This window comes from Chaetura pelagica, unplaced genomic scaffold (genome assembly GCF_000747805.2).
Source record: "Chaetura pelagica isolate M959 unplaced genomic scaffold, ChaPel_1.0 scaffold464, whole genome shotgun sequence".
Lineage (NCBI taxonomy): Eukaryota > Metazoa > Chordata > Aves > Apodiformes > Apodidae > Chaetura > Chaetura pelagica.
Window position 1 is genome coordinate 356,595 of NW_009952981.1, and position 16,162 is coordinate 372,756.

General features: G+C 42.4%; 1 protein-coding gene across 2 annotated transcripts in view; it reads right to left on the reverse strand.

Annotated features, from left to right (window-relative positions):
* The window catches only part of P4HA1 (prolyl 4-hydroxylase, alpha polypeptide I), a 25,160-nt gene extending 14,450 nt beyond the window's left edge, over positions 1–10,710 (reverse strand). For both annotated transcript variants that reach the window (XM_009996397.1, XM_009996395.1), the window contains exons 1-6: positions 10,623–10,710; positions 9,668–9,764; positions 7,033–7,184; positions 4,472–4,609; positions 1,758–1,997; positions 412–602 (exon numbers count right to left, since the gene is read on the reverse strand). In XM_009996397.1, coding sequence (XP_009994699.1) covers positions 412–602; positions 1,758–1,997; positions 4,472–4,609; positions 7,033–7,184; positions 9,668–9,764; positions 10,623–10,710 — 906 coding nt within the window. The remainder of the gene's footprint in view (positions 1–411; positions 603–1,757; positions 1,998–4,471; positions 4,610–7,032; positions 7,185–9,667; positions 9,765–10,622) is intronic.
* Between the last annotated feature and the right edge of the window lie 5,452 nt (positions 10,711–16,162).

The window sequence follows — 16,162 nt, forward strand, 5'->3', positions numbered from 1 at the left end:
CCCTAGTGTTATGTAAAGAGACTGAGTTGGAGAAAGCAGTACTCTCAGCACGTTCAGATTACTGTGTCATACTGCAACATGCAATACTTTACCACAGTCCCATTAAAAATGATTTTACCACTAAAAACACCCCCTAGTGCAACTGTAAGTACACCTAGACCTTCCAGCACCCTTATTCCATTCATGCCAATGATGCAGCACACCCAAGTGAGCCAGCAGTGCCTGCGGCAGCAATACTTGTCTACTGGACAGAATGAAGCAGGGAAGAAATCCAACAGACACTAATTCTCAGTGCTACACACCCAGCCAACTGCTCTAACAACTTCCTTGCTTTCACACCACAAACAAATTCTTGGCATTGCTTTGTTACACTTGGTTTCATACATTTGAAAACAGTCTACACCACTTTACCATTTTGAGACCCTCCCCACGGCACAGCATTTCGTACTTCCTTCTCTCAGGCAGGTAATCCTTTTTCTTAACCTCAGTTTCCTTCTCTGTCTGCTCTTCTGAATCTGTGCTGGACTTATTTCCTTCTTTTTCTTTAGCCATGATATATTCGAAGTATTTCATGTTTCCATTTGCTCTTTGATGTTCAGGATCTATACACAAAGAAACAGACAAGTATCACTGGCGAGCTCCCAGCTTGTGAAGAAGTATCCAGAAAAGGCTATTCAGAGAAGGAAAAAGAAAACAGATGCACCCTACTGCTCCTCAAACAGAAATTAGAAACATTGACTCTGGTTTGAGAGCACTCAGAGGATAGCTAAGCTGTGAGCTAAGCTGGAAGTGATGCTGGCCTGCAACACACTCATATCCTAACTCATCCACAGGAAAACACACAGAGCTTTCAGGGTGAAGCTCAACATATTCACAGGTAAGTGCTTGCCAGGATCCTCTGTAGGCACAGGGGGTCAAGCACAAAGAAAAAGGGTTTGGCCCTTCCAGCCAGTCTTACCAGAGAGGGATAGACAAAGGCAGGGGACAGGAAGAGAGCTGGGATGGCATGACTGGCTTCAAAGCTAAAAAGCTCCCCAGTGGGAATTAACATTTCTGGTGACAAAGCTTTTAACAACCATTAAACTTAGAGAATCAGCTTCAGTTCATTATTAAATGGTTCTCACTGGCCTTTGCTGTATTAGGTTTAGTTCTGAGCTTCCCATCACACAGTCACTCAGTGCAACATTCACAGAAGCATCAACTTCCTATTTCATAAACCAGACAGAAGCTTAGTTTGCAGTATTGCATTCTGTATATCTTGTTTTTCCAAGCTTTTTGTCTCAAAGTGTGCTTAATCTGCATTTAAATAACCTGTACCAATTTAGTTTTAATTTAATTACTTTTGTTCCTGCCTGTACCCCAAAGAGAAGTAATCTCCATACAGGAAAATAAGACACAGGAAGAGAACCACATTTCAGGCAGGCAAGGGGTTAGAAGCCAGCAGTGACAGCAGGTAAAAAACACTCCAATGGGAAGAAGCAAAGCAATTCTTAACCATGACACTTTTTCACATGGTATCTGAGACTCTAATTGCCTATCTAAACTAGTAGCAAAACATGATTCATGGTAATATAAGCCTTATTTTACTGCAAACTAGACCTCAAGATGTTAAGGGTAGTAGTATCAGTAAAAATCCATTTCAAAACCCATTTAAAGGTCAGAACACAGGCCAGACTACGCTCCTCAGTATCTCTGCACAGCTAGCAGCTGCTCACAGAGCTGGACCTCAGGGAGCTGCAGCTCCCTCTCTCACATACCCAGCTCCAGGAGGCGTCTGGTGAGCATCATGGCTTTGCCCAGGTCCCCCTGCTGGTACACGGCGTAACTCAGGTAGTCCAGAATGTAGACTTTGTCTGCAGAAGACACTTCTCCCTCATCCAGCTGTTTCAGAGCTTGTTCCATCCAGAGCTCAGTGTGGTAGTAGTCAGCTTCAGTGTAGGCAATCTTGCCCAGCTCAAAGCAATCTTCGGCTGTTAAAAAGGATTTGTGCTTCACACCTGTATTTAAAACAAACCAAATAAAATAGAATTTATACAGAATTCCAGACCAGTCTTCAGAGCAACATTTGGTTATTTCCTCTTCTTCACAGCACAGTTTATTTCTGTTCTCCAACAGTTCCCTTCTGTGGTGGCTATTTCCTAAATCCTTGGCAGAACACAGAAGAAGTTAGATGCAGTTTTCCATTGCCAGAACACCAGTAACTAGCTCAATGTCTTTACCTTCAGTGGAAAATAAAATAAGTCCTCCTTATTAAAAACCCCCAACACTTTGAGCAAGAGCAATAGTAAGTTGCAAATATGAAGTTTCAGCAATCTGTTTTCTAAGACATCACATTATCACTTGCAAAATGTTAATGAAGCTCTCATCTCATTAGTGACAATTTAGTGGAGGAGGAAAAAGAAACCAGCAGTCAGTAAATTCCCAGTTGCTCATGATTTTTTGAAGTCAATCATTTTTAGAAACATTTGAAGAGATCTCTGGAAGATCAAAGCACTCCTAAGCAAATTACAGATTCCTATTTTTGCCACTGTAAATTAAGGCCCAATGAAAAACCAAATTTAATCTAGTAAAAAGAAAATGGGACCTGCCAGTCCTACAGCTAAAATTACACTCCTGATTATATCTTGATACATCCCAAATTTCTAACAGCATCCCAGTTTCTCCCACAGCAGTGTTCCAACAGGGAAATTCTTCTGCCAAAGACATGCCTTAAGAGATGAAATAGTGCAGAGACAGTCCATGAAATGCAGTGGCCCACGGAACAACTTGTGTTCTGCTCACTAATTAAACACCTTGTGGTTCAGGTTTCCACGGCCAGTGATTTCAGGTTTCTGTGCCTGCAGCAGCAAACTCTAAAGTAACACATAGATTGGGGAACTGGGGGTGGTGGTGGAGGAGCGTTCTCAGGCAGAGAGATCCACTGGAATGGGCCACAGCTTCCAGAGCCACAGCCTGGTTAGAAGCAGCATAACACCCACATGTAAAAAGGGACTCTTACAAGGGTGCCTCAGACAGAAATCATCAAACAGGGCTGTTAGTTAATATAAAGCAACAGCATAGCCTGTAATAGAGGAAGGAGAGTTAATGAGCAATCTGACAGCAGGTTAGATTCTGATCAGAACTCAGCGACCTGGCAAAACAAACTCCCTGGGATGGAAGACAAAGAGCACAAACAAGCGACCACATGAGATGTTCCTCTCTGGAGCTCTGAAGAGACCAAGTCTAGGACTTCCAGATCCTGCAATTACACTTCCTTACACACAGCCTGCACAGCTGATTGCTTCAAAAGAAGCAATAAATTACAGTCCACCCAAAGCACTTGGTCTTGGATTTTTGTGCTGTTTTAAGAAAACAGTAACAAACCCCTTATTGTATTAGAATGAATCTGTAGGTCTTTGAGACAGTCTTGAACTAAACCCAAAAGCAAGGTTATACATCATAACATATAAAGCCAATTACCCTTAATTTTATTAGGCATCTGACCACAATAAGTGCTTGTAAAAACACAGATGGATTGTACGGAGTTGATTTTTTGCCAGTTGGCACAGAGCTATTTTTGAGCAGAAGAAACAAGGAAAACTCAGCAGAGAAAGTGTCTTCTAAGAAGAATGAAGTGTGTCTTCTCCTGCATATAAACCTATTAAAGATTACCTCATGAAATGCCACCTAAGCTCCTATCTGTGTACGTGCTGTATTTTGTTTTTCAGTTTACATGCTCCATGAAGTTTAAGCTCAAAGAAACTTCAGTGACTCCTGAGCTGAAAGATCCATCTTACCCATCAGTGGGAAAGGGTCAATAAATAGAACTTTGTTAAAATGCATTACATTGGGTAATAAAATGAGGTATCTACCAGTGCACAACTATTTCAATACATGGAAAATCCTCACCCAGGCAAGACTTGATGGCCATTGATATTTTTTAATAAAAACTATTAACACTGAATCATCATAACTAGAAGAGAGATGCAGACTTCAACTAAAAAGAAATACTTGAGTTCTAGTATGGCAAAAAATGAGCATATGAGCAGAGCAAGGAGTATGACAGGATGAAGGACAGTCTCAGTTCAGAGCCTTGTGTTCTGTGCAGTGTGTTACCCACGTGCATTTCGGCGCTGTACTGACAGAAGAAAGCCCACCAGGGCAGGGAAGCCAAGTGGATGCAGTTTTCAACAGAACCACCACAGCAACAGACCTGAGAGTATGCCAGAGCAGGTCAGCTCTTCCCAGGTTTCCTCTTCCCCAGCATAGCCTGGAGAAACAGGTTCCTCTCTCTTGAGGTGTGGCAGAATTAAAACTGACACCTACATCAATCTGTGCTCAACAATCCACACCTCATTAATTATTAGCTAACTCCAGCCTCTTGTTACCCTCACACCACACAGCTGAGGATGGAAGAGTCCAAAGACTTGTTACAAGGAAATTCAGTAAAAGTTCAACAGGGTCTTCTGAAAATAAAATCAGTGACTCTTACCTGGCAGATTCCCTCTTGAGAGGGTGTCTGTGTCCAAATTATATGTGTCTTGAAGCCGCAAGAGGGCTTTTGCTGCACCAGTCTGATCTTCATCATTTGGGAAAAACTGCCTCTGGATGGTCATATTGGAGATAAAGCCTGGAAAGACAGGGAAATGTTTGGTCTCCTTTGTCCCAAGGATTCTATAAACTCTATGCATGAAATGACTCCCTACTCTGGGGAAAGCTAACACTTCAAGAAAGGCCATTAATAAGTCAGGAAGAGCCATGAGCCTTGCAGAGCACTGACAAACAATGAAGGTTTGTTTCTAAAGGCCAGGAGTAGCCTTTCAGTTTCACACAGAAACTATTTTTGTCTTAACAGGTTAAAAAAAAACCAACTAAGTTCCACAGAACAAAGAAACAACCCCTGCACGGAGAACATTACAGATAAGATACCGGTAGTTGTTAGAACCATTCCACTCAATCTGCCTTCCAAAAGGCTTTTCATTAAATAACATGGAATTTACAGATAACTTAGAAGAGGAAAAAACCAAACAGTGCTAATAAGAGCAGACTAAGATTAAGACTGCTTAATAAATAGAACCAAAAATGCTAATGAGTAACTGTAAACAGCTTTTGACCAGACTTTAGGCCACTAAGCAGCCACGATGAACCTAAATGCTTTCTGTATTTACACAGGGATTTGAGAAACACACAATGTTAAAAAGGCTTCTCAAGATCCAACTTCACCCATCTCTGACCTGAACTCAGGATGCATTTTGAAAAGTTAGCATCTCAACTTTTTTTTGTGAAAAGAAAGGAAAGGAACAACAGGAAAAACGTGGGAGCTTTTTAAAGAAGCACCAGGGTGCTTCTTCATTTATGTTCATTTATGGAACTGAAAACAAGCAGGCTCTATAAAGTAAAAAAATATTCTCTCTAGGAACTGTTCCCTGGTCATCAGAGTCACATGAGACCATCTTCCCTTTGTGAAAGGTTCCTGCTGCTCTGGTGAAGACACACACAACCACTGCTATTGCTGCTACTGCAAGGGCCTTTCTGCAGAGCTAGTGCACCTTCCCCTCTCTAGTGGGAGAACAGACATGGTTCTTTCCCTTTTGCTTCTGCACAGTGAAGAGGCTGGTGGGCTGTTAGCACTGAGGAGGGCAGAAGAACTCCAGCACGCAGGAAGGCAGCACCAGCATCCTGGAACACACAGGCACCAGAAGGAATGGCACCAACAAGGCCCAGCGTGAGGACTTCAGTTGGAACAATCTGACAGTCAACTCTGGCATCTTCAGAAAAGTAACCTTTCTACTCAGCAAACTAGTCCCAAGATCCAGAAGGACAATAAGCTTTAGAGTTTTAACTAAGGACACTGTCAGTAGGATGTTTGCTAAGTTCATCTAATATCCACCAGTAGAATACTAAGCAGCCTGACCAACACCAGACAAAGTGTAGTGTGCAACACTTGGCTGCAAAACCACCCAAAAAATAATGAACTGGCCAAATCTGCGATTTTTGCCACACTTCAGTAGTCCTTTTTAACTATTCAGACCTGATAACACTTACCAGCTTTCAGAAAGGTGGTTGGTGTTTAAAAAATATACCATATCCTTTCAGTCCTGTTCATCCTTTCTTTTACTGCACTGTGCTTATCTCACTATTTTCCTTTTTCCTAACAATTTTCTTAGAATGAAACAGTCCAGTTTTTTTGTTCCGCCTTCCCTTTTTTCATTCAGAAGGGCTGAATGAATGAAGATGCCCTGGGGTCCAGATTTCTGGCAGGCAGGTGCAGCCAGGATATTCAGTTCCCCACAGCAACAAGCAAGAGCTGACTGTGCTGAACCCTTATCAGAAACTAACCCTAGGTCTTTTTTGAAAGCATTTTTTTATCATTTCTTACTACAAACCTACACCTGGTATCTGTTAGCTGTTGAGATGGTTTCTTAGAGGTCAAATGTCACCATCCCAGCTTCCTTGTTGCTAAGTAACTTTCACGGTCAACAATTTCATGTCCTATTCCCCACTGAAGGGCTTCTACTCTTGCAGAAGAAAAGAGGCAGCACAGTGTTCACTGCACTAGTTCAGACCAGTTCCACAAATGCTCAGTCTCAGCCAACATTCAGGTTTTGAGCCATCACACCTCAACAACTCTGGGAACAGCAACAGCACTTGACCATACTCAAGGACAGTCCCACATGTTTTAGGCTCAAAAGAGTTTAATTCCCTTTTCCTGTTTAATGGAGTTATCAAACTTAAGAGCTGAAATTTCCTAAAATACTACTTTGCAAGAAGCAGGAGGGTATGTGAAGCAAGCCCTGACCCTCTGGAAAATGTAAAGCATCCAAGGAGATTGCTCAGTTAAAAACCTGCAGTTTTTCCTAGATTTTTGTAAAGCTCACATTATAGCAACACTGACAGCAAAATGGCAGATCTTCTAGCATTATTATTTATTATTTTTTTATTAAAGCAACTCAAAAGCAGACTTACAAGTCTAACTGAAACCACCACAGATCAAAGACATAGCTGTGTAAATGAACTGTAATATGATCTTGTTCTTACTACAGGCACACTTACCATCTGACATGTCCTTCAGAACCAGGTTCTCCAGCTCACCCCACTCTGTGTTAAGACGTTTCATCAACTTGAATGCATTTACAGGATGTCCCAGAAACCCCTCCGGGTCTTTTGTAGCAGTATCTGTCAGCTGATCCAACTTCTCTGCCCATCTACAGTGAAAATACACACTCATTCAAGTCTCTGGTAAAAAGTCTGCCACACTTATTTTGAGTTACTCAACAGCTTTTACTGATAAAACTCATCAAGCCAAACTGCAAACTTTTACATTAGCTATATACAAAGCTCTCCCAGAAGGAAAAAAAAGGGCTTTTCTTCTCCGTTTAAATCTTCTTCCTCAGCTGCAGCCTAAATCTTATGTTGCTCTTGTGGTCTTTGTTGGCTGCTGAAGGAACTTCTTCTTACAAATACCAAATGCAGTATGCCAGCAGATCCATTATGAGTTTTCATGCAGGACTTAATCAAAACCAAAGCTTTACTCACATTTATTATCTTGTTTTTAAATGCACTTTTTTCTAACATTTACAGAAAAGTCAGTTCAAATACAGAATACTCATCTAAAATTATTTTCCTTCTAGACAAACTCTCATATCTATGCTAAGCCCTTTTCCTCCACCACAGAACTGCCTTCCATACTGTAGCCTTGCTCTGAGAAACACGTTGTTATGCTTCCAAATGAGGAGCCCAGATCAACATTCTGGTTCTACAGTTTGGACTCCACAAACCTCTCGAGCTCAGCCAGAGGCAGAAGTCATTCACAACTCTGGTGCACCCTAACACAAGCACACCTTTCAACAGCTACTGCTGTTCATCTATCATCTTAATGTAAAAATCCAGGGAGTGTGCTCTAGTCCCAAGCCAGCAGACTCACCCCTCACCCCACAGGCCCCAGCTATGCTTCTACATGCCTGCAAAAAAGCAAACCTCCCTTCTCTCTCAAACAATGCAGAGGTAGAATGTCCAGACATGTAACTACCCTGAAAACCGGAAAAATTAACGTTTAAAAAGCCACACCCTACAGTGAATGCGAAATATCAACACCAATATAAAGCACACACAAAATCTGTAGCCTGGAGGGAACTCTTTACACAAGCTGGCATTCAGCTTGCTTCATAATTTGGGATGCCTGACTTAAGTTTGCAGATGTTTACAACTGTTAGAGGTGCTGCTGTTTACATTCCCTCTTCCCACACAGTCTTGAGCTGTTTTCCTACACTCTGAAAGCTCCTGCCTTGCCAGCAGCAACCTGAGTAATGGGGTTTCCTCAAAAATGGGGTGTCCAAAGTGCTCCCATGGACCCACTCTAGCTGAAGCAAACTGAAGCCTCAAAAAACCAATTCCAACAAAGTTCACACTGCACATGGTCAGTCCAGACTCCATTTCCAGACTGCATGACTATGAAATCTAAAGAGCAGCTCAAAGTCACTGCAGCCATGAGCGGCAACCACAAGGCAAGGACTTCTTTCAAGTAGTTTCTATTTCATACAAGCCTCCACCACAAGCCACCCATGAGGTGTGAGCCACCCTCCAGGCTTCAGTGAATCACCCACTTTCACTGAGTTCAAGCCAACATAAGCTACCAACACCCTTCAGCCACAGCACAAAGCCCAACAAACTCAAACGATTCTGGCCTTTTTTTCCAGGTTCTTCTACCTGTGGCAGTTATTTTAACTTCCCTGACTTGACAGCAGGGACCTCTAACATCATAAAAACAGAGCTTTGATGCTTATATGATAAACTGTATTTAGACACTTTGAGGTGTCCAGTCAGCATGCTCCCACCTTAATTTGTAGCTGAAAAGAATATACTTATGATGTTCCAAACCTATTAGCAATTCCAACTACGTACTTGAAGTGATAAAGTCCAACAGAAGGATCTTTCTTCCTGGACAGCAGAATGTAACGTACAAAGGCCAAAATAAAATTAATACATCTCTAACACTCTTTAAACATCCTCATGACAGATTTATACACATTTTTGAAAGCCAGGAAACCACCCTGTTCAGTGATAGCAACTTTTTATTTCTAGCTCTGATAAAATCTGAGATATTTGGTTCTGGTCCTCACACCTACAGAGTCAAGCAACACAGTAATAGCAATGGTCACATTTCATTTTTAAAAGCAGTAAGGAAGTTTTATGTTGCTTATACTTTTAAATCAAAATATATGATGTAGAAAAAGACTCTGTTCTTGTAGGCTGCTCTTACTGTTCACTGGCAACACCAACACTTTTTAAAGCTTTTATGTCTAGTGGATCATTGCAGTCCTTCCAACATTCATTTGGAGACCCCTTGGGTTTCAGTTTCCAACAAGCTAGATGGACTAGATGATCTTTCGAGGTCCCTTCCAACCCCTAGGATTCTATGATAAGCTAATTGTCATTCAAGTAACTACATTCCCTTGGGAATTATGGAGACCTAAAGTGAAGGCATCATAAAGAGGATTGATTGGGTTTCACCATTAGAAAGTTCCATAAAACAAACCGATGGCTTGAGACAAAGGCCCAGCAAAAACTGATGGTTTAAGCTTTGCCTCAGAGGAAAAATTCCACACGTTTAATCAGCCTTGGGGAGCACTTTTTACATAAGGGTGGACTCAAACTGTTAACTATTAGCATTATAAAACAAGGTGCTTACTTTTTGATCTGTTCCAGCTTGCTTTCTTCTGCTTTGATGTAATCTTTCAGTGACACCACCAGATCTTTTTCTGTATTAATTAAGTCTGTCATATGCCCTAGAAAACAAATGAGTTTGATTAGTCCTGGAGAAATGAAAACCCAAGAACTGAGAGTAAGAGTTCTTCCTCTCTCCTACTTTCTTCCTCTTCTCAATTCTTGCTTCCCCAAATTCCTTCTGCATTTGTTTAAATAATCCTGAAAGAATATTTGAATTTTGCATTTATTTTTTTTGTAAGGAAAAAATCTCATGTTGGACCAAGCTTGTTGCCATGGAAATTAACATAGTATCTCATATTTATTATTAGAACTCATTTAGGATTCATCTGGAAAAGGAAGTAGGTTGCAATACAGTAATCCTTCATCCAAGCATACATAAGGCAGAGCAAATAAAGATAAATCTACAGAAATATACAAAGCCTTCATGTTTGATACACAATACCATCCCAGCATTTTATTCGTAAGATTACTTGCCTGATTTCAATGGGTACCCTAACAGACTCTGTTATTAATTCATAATTGCTTCATTTCCTGCAAGCAGGCAATTGAACTGGTTCATCACCAAGTGATGCAGTCCATATCTTCAGCTGTGTCACAGGCCATCAGAACCTGAGAGACAGGATGCTGACATGCTGGCATCATTACATACCCTCAGCCACTATTTTCATTGCTTCTATATATGTGCAACAGTCCACATCACAATTCTGTTTAAAATTCATTGCCTATAAGGACACACACTGAACACAAACCCAAGCCTCGGTCATTTCTTCCAAAATAAAGAAGTCAGTAAGAACTAGCAAGTGGATTTAATTCTCTACCAATTAAAGCCCTGTACAACATTAACACACCACTGCAGAATCAGTTTTGAGAGTCATCAAGAAATTCTTTCAGCTCTGCAGCACCAAAGCATGTCTCACCAATGGAAGTGAAGAAGTCCGTATGGGCACAAGAAAAAGGCAGCAGAAGTCCAAGGGCTACAGTACACCAAATCTTGTTGAATGCCATAGCTGTCACCTCACCACGTACCTATGGAAGAAACATAAAGGAGGTAAAAAAAATCCCTACTCACCAGAGAGTTCAATCTACCTTCAAAAGCTTATTCTTCTGGGGCTGCCACTAGCTCTTGAGGCAGCAGAATTTTTCAAACAGTTCTAGTCTCAATAAGCTTGAGCAGCTCTCACAGAGGACTGATGCCTTTCTGCAAACTTTCTTACACTTTACCGCTTGTGTGGCAAAAAAAGAAAGAATAGCTTGGAGACAAGGTCTTCACAAACACTCTTCATCCTTTTGACATCTAAAGCACACTGCAGCTAGAGCTGCTTCTCAAAAAAACACGAGATGAAACACTGAAAAATAACACCTAGTTAAAACATGCCATCAAGTTAATCTGTTCAAGGAGAAAAATGTCTCCATTTGATCAGTCAGAAAGGAACAGGTCTGCATGAAAATGCTAAACAACCAGTCCACAAAGTTACATGCATGTCCCTGCTCCTCAGCTGCCACCACCATGAAGCCAGGCTCTGTACCTGACACAAAAGGCTCCTCTCTTGCTGGTTCAGTTGGTCCCTGGGTAAGGCCACAGCCAGCTCAGAGGCAGCTGCCAAGCTCTCAGCCAATCTTTGAAATCTTTTAACAGCCTAGGATTTCCTCACTGCTGTGTGCTTTATAAGTAATTCTGCTGTCTTGGAATTCACAAGATTTACTTTTTTCCCCAAACAGGAAACCTTAAACTCTCATGTGCTGTATCTGCTCAGAAAAATTAAAACCACTGCATGTACTAAAGAACCTGTTTTACTGTTCTTCCAATGGCAAGGCAACTGATGAAAAACATAAAAGAAAAAAAAATACAAAAAAAGAGGCAACATCAGAAAGCAAGTCCAGTGGCTCAGCCTATTTAGGGAAGAAAGCAAAGTGCTTTTCATTGAGCTGACAGTACTGGTAGTGAACAACATAAAGCCAGGTGTGCCACTCAAACAAGGAAGGTTCCAAATCACAGAAGTGCAAAAGTCACACTCAGAAAAAATCATCCTACTCACAAGTGGAGAACAAGAGAGCAGAGGATCTCTTCTCACATTGCACCTGAAAAGGGTCAGGAAGCAGTCCCCTCACTTTCTTTCCACCTCTAGCACTACAGAAAGAGTGGTACTTGGGTTAACATCTGCCATAAGGCCTGTCTGAGCAGCACACTTTGGAAACATCCCTCTTCACTCCTGCCTTCACAGCCTGCTCGAATGCTGGGCTGGCCTCAAATGCAGTTGCAAGCTTGTTCCCTCCTCACACCTTCAGAGACACACAGCAGCATGAGTAAGTGGTGATGGTCACACTGTGCAACAAGGGGAGTTCTAAGTAGGTGGTACAAAGGCAGTTTCTCAGGGTGACAGCAGTCAGGCACTAGAAGAGGTTGCCCAGAGAAACTGGCTCTCCCATTCTTGAAAGAATTTCAAAACTAAATGGGACTGGCCCACATGCAGCTCAACCTAACCTCCAAGCTCACCCAGCTTCAGACAGGAGGTTAAGGCTAGCCAACATCCAGAGGTCACTTCCAACTTCATTTTTCTTTCCCTTCACAGTCTCCAGCTCTTTTGTCACTTGCAAGGACTCAGACTCCCATAATAGCTTTCAGCCACCCAAGATTACTTCCCTCCCAGCCAGAATTTAGAGCTGGAAAGTGCACCCAAGGCAGCAGCCAGCCAAGCTTTCACCAGTTGCTAAGTAGCATGGCTTTCAAAACTACTGCAGAAGGATCAACTACAGGTTCCCAAGTCAAAGAAAATAAAGCTCAGTTAAGATAGATGCTGGGGATCTCTTAGAGGCACAAGCTGCCAAATAAGTAGGCTTAATTTCTTCCTGTCAGTGACATGAAGTAAAACAAGATGCAAATCCTCTCTATGTTATTCCTATCAGTCTGACTCTCCCCCTCAGCCATGTCCCTCAGGCAGACACAGAGACAGCAGCTGAGCATCTCAGAGAGGTGGGGATTCACTACCCACATACAGAAGTGGGAGTCCAGCTGACAGCTTTAACACAGGAGCATCCAGGCTTGCTGAGAGAGTGCATTTGCAAAGCTTTGAAACAATAAAACATGGCACAGCTGAGAAGAAAAAAAAAAAGAATGGGAAAAAAAAACAGTAAAGAACAAACAAATATGAAGATCCAAGTAAAACACAGAAGCAATTAAGACAAATGATACTGCCAGCTGCAGCCCAGGACTCCCCAAATGGCAGGGATGCACAACAAACGCCATTTCAAATGATGAAACTTAAACCCAGGTGTTTTAGAGGACTAACAGAGCTCAGCTCTGCTCCACAAGTAGAAACAACCAGCAAGACCAAAAGTGGAGACTGAGGGTGTTTTTTGACATGGAATTATTCTGGAACAGCTCTAATCTAATTCCAAAACAGCTTCTTTGTTTAGGTAAGAAATAAGCGACCTACTCAAAGTTAAGACTGCTGCAAAGCCAGGAGTCAAAACTGTATCACCAAGATCCTCACCTTTTGATTTAAGGGCTGGTTCACTCTCACAATCCTTACACTGTATCCTACTGTGTGTAAAAAAAACACCCCAAAATAAAAAATCACTTCAACTGAGCCAAGTTTAGGGGGCGGGGGAGAGAACACAAACCATAGCTGCTCACTGCACTAAACCTCTCCTGTCTCACAGACAACTCTGTCTTATGACATGATGTGACTAGAAATACTACTCAAAATGAAAGAACTTTCCCAAAATAAGCACTAAGTACCAAGAACACTTAGCTGCTGTCATTGCTTAACAGTTTCACAGGACAAAAACATCATAACCCAGTTCCCTAAGTTCTCTAGCACATTATAATAAAAGACTGTTTTAAAATTAAGACCCAACCAATGAGAAATATTTTCTAGAATTGCTACTAGCAAAAGGACATGGAAAGTTTTAGGCTTCTTCTTAATGGCAAAGCTGTAGTATAAGTAATCATATATTAATATAATAAGAGATGTAAGTATCATTTATTGCCAACTTGAAGGCAACATTCAGGAGTGTGACTGTGGAGCAGGTGTACACAGACTGGCACCAAGGAACTGAAGCAAGTATTTATTTGGTTTCTTCCACAGTGAGACGAAATGGATGCAGCCCTCCCAAAGCCCACTTGTTTTAACTTTCTAAGCCAAGACAAAGAACCCTGGCGATGGAGTGGAGCACTTATCTTATTAGACACAACAAGTAGGAGGCTGCCCTTCTATTTATCCTTCTGCTCAAGGATTAGCAGAGTATCTACAGAGATACACAAAATGTTTTCAGATATTAAGAGTGATTATAAAGAGCATAGGACAATCCCAATGACCAAGACATGACAAATACTAATGGGTAAGAGCTCTTCAGGCTGAAGCTATAGCCCTGCAGGTGGTTCTGCAGTAGCAGAAAGCCTGAACAGCAAATCATTCTGAAGCTACTGCAATAATGCTGCCTAGAAAGACGCAGCCCAAGTGACAGCAGAGATGCTGTTTCAGCAAAGACTTGATTTACAGTCTTTCCTTGGTTAAACAGACATAATTTATCAAGTAAGGCTGGGTTGTTTTTTTCCTAACACGTATTTTCTTTTGGACCAATTTATTAAAAATAGAAGTGTCCTTATCTATATCAACTTCAACGTGGAGACAAAGTAGCCTTCCCTCCCATAAACCCCTATTTATCCTCACTCCTTCCACACTGTTACTCATTATCAGTCAATCATATTTTTCAAACCACACTGGATATATTCCAATCTATGTGCACACCTCAAAACCACAGCTTTAAAGGTTAGATTTTAACAACGTTGAAATCTCTAAAGGTCAGAGAGGCCCCCCCTCTCCTCTGGCTCTCCTGTTGTTCAACCAGAGTGTCTGCACCAGCTCCTGCCTCCCCATCACCACCTCAGCTGTGCAAGTGGACGACCCATCACATGGAGGGCTAGTGAATGGCCAAACAGAACTAATCCACATCAGCTGTTTTTTGCTGAGAAGCAGGTAGTGATCTCCCACTGCCCATACTCTCATTTCTGATTTGGTTTATTAGATGCACCAGCTTGTGTGAAGAGCACAGATCAGGAAAGGCTTAGGACAGCACTGCTGCTGGACAGCAGTTCATGAAATGGTGCTGCTTCTTCAGCTTCTACATGGGTCAACAGCTAGAAGAGATGTGCCTAGAATCACTGCTTAAGTGGCAGAATTAATTAAGATTTAGGCACGTTCCTGTTAGTTCAAGTCCCAGGAGGGGGAAAAAAAAAAGATCAGTACTGGTTCTCTCAGCACACAACGAAGCAGTGTAGAGTACTCTAGGTCAAATCAAATGCTTCACAGTATGGTTCAAGACATGAAAAATGTATCCAGCAGTGACCCAAAAGTAGTAATGGGTGCAGAATAGTAAGAAGAACATCCCTAGCCCCCAAAACAGGCCCCTGCTTCTCAAACTGGGAATTCATCACACCTTTACTTTGCACCCCTGCCAGAGAACTGCCTGCACGCTTAGCTGGGTAGTTTTTTGCATTGTTAAGAAGCTGCATTTATCTACTTGTTGTAACCAACAACTTCCTTCTCTTAGTAAAACCCTGAGCACTGAATCTTTATGTATCCAAAGTAAGTGAACACTTAAGCAGTCAACTCCTCTTACTGAAGTCAGCAGAGAAAAAAATCAGTGAAACTGAATGTTGAGCAACCACGTTCTCCTCCTCTATTCTGCCTTGATGAGGCCACATCTGGAACACTGTGTCCAGTTCTGGGCCCCTCAGTTCCAGAAGGACAGGGAACTGCTAGAAAGAGTCCAGGGCAGAGCCACAGAGATGATGGAGGGAGGGGAACGTCTCCCTGCTGAGGAAAGGCTGAGGGAGCTGGGTCTGTTGGGCTTGGAGAAGAGGAGACTGAGGGGCGACCTCATCAGTGGTTACAAATCTGTTCAGGGCAGTGTCAGGAGGACAGAGCCAGGCTTTGTGCAGTGATGTCCAGTGACAGGACAAGGGGCAGTGGGTGCAAACTGGAGCAGAGGAGGTTCCATGGGAATCTCAGGAAGAACTTCTTTCCTGTGAGAGTGACAGAGCCCTGGGACAGGCTGCCCAGAGAGGCTGTGGAGTCTCCTTCTCTGGAGACATTCAAACCCCCCTGGACACTTTCCTGTGTGATGTGCTCTGGGTGCCCCTGCTCTGGCAGGGGGGTTGGGCTGGGTGAGCTTTCCAGGTCCCTCCCAACTCTTAGGATTCTGTGAATCCTTTGGTACCTTCTCTCTCTACCCCTGAAGTACCTTTCCTCTAAGACCATCCAGCTTTCCAGGTAAACTGAAGTTACCCTAAAGCACATCCCAGACTTTTCTCTTTGTCCAACACCATTCTCAAAAGCCTTTCCTTCTGCTCAGCTTAGACCACGACGCCCGCTCCAGGGTCCACCAGGGGACTGCCAAGGGTCACCAAAGACAGGGGGGTGGCTGGACAGGCTGGAGGCCGGGAACGAGGAGG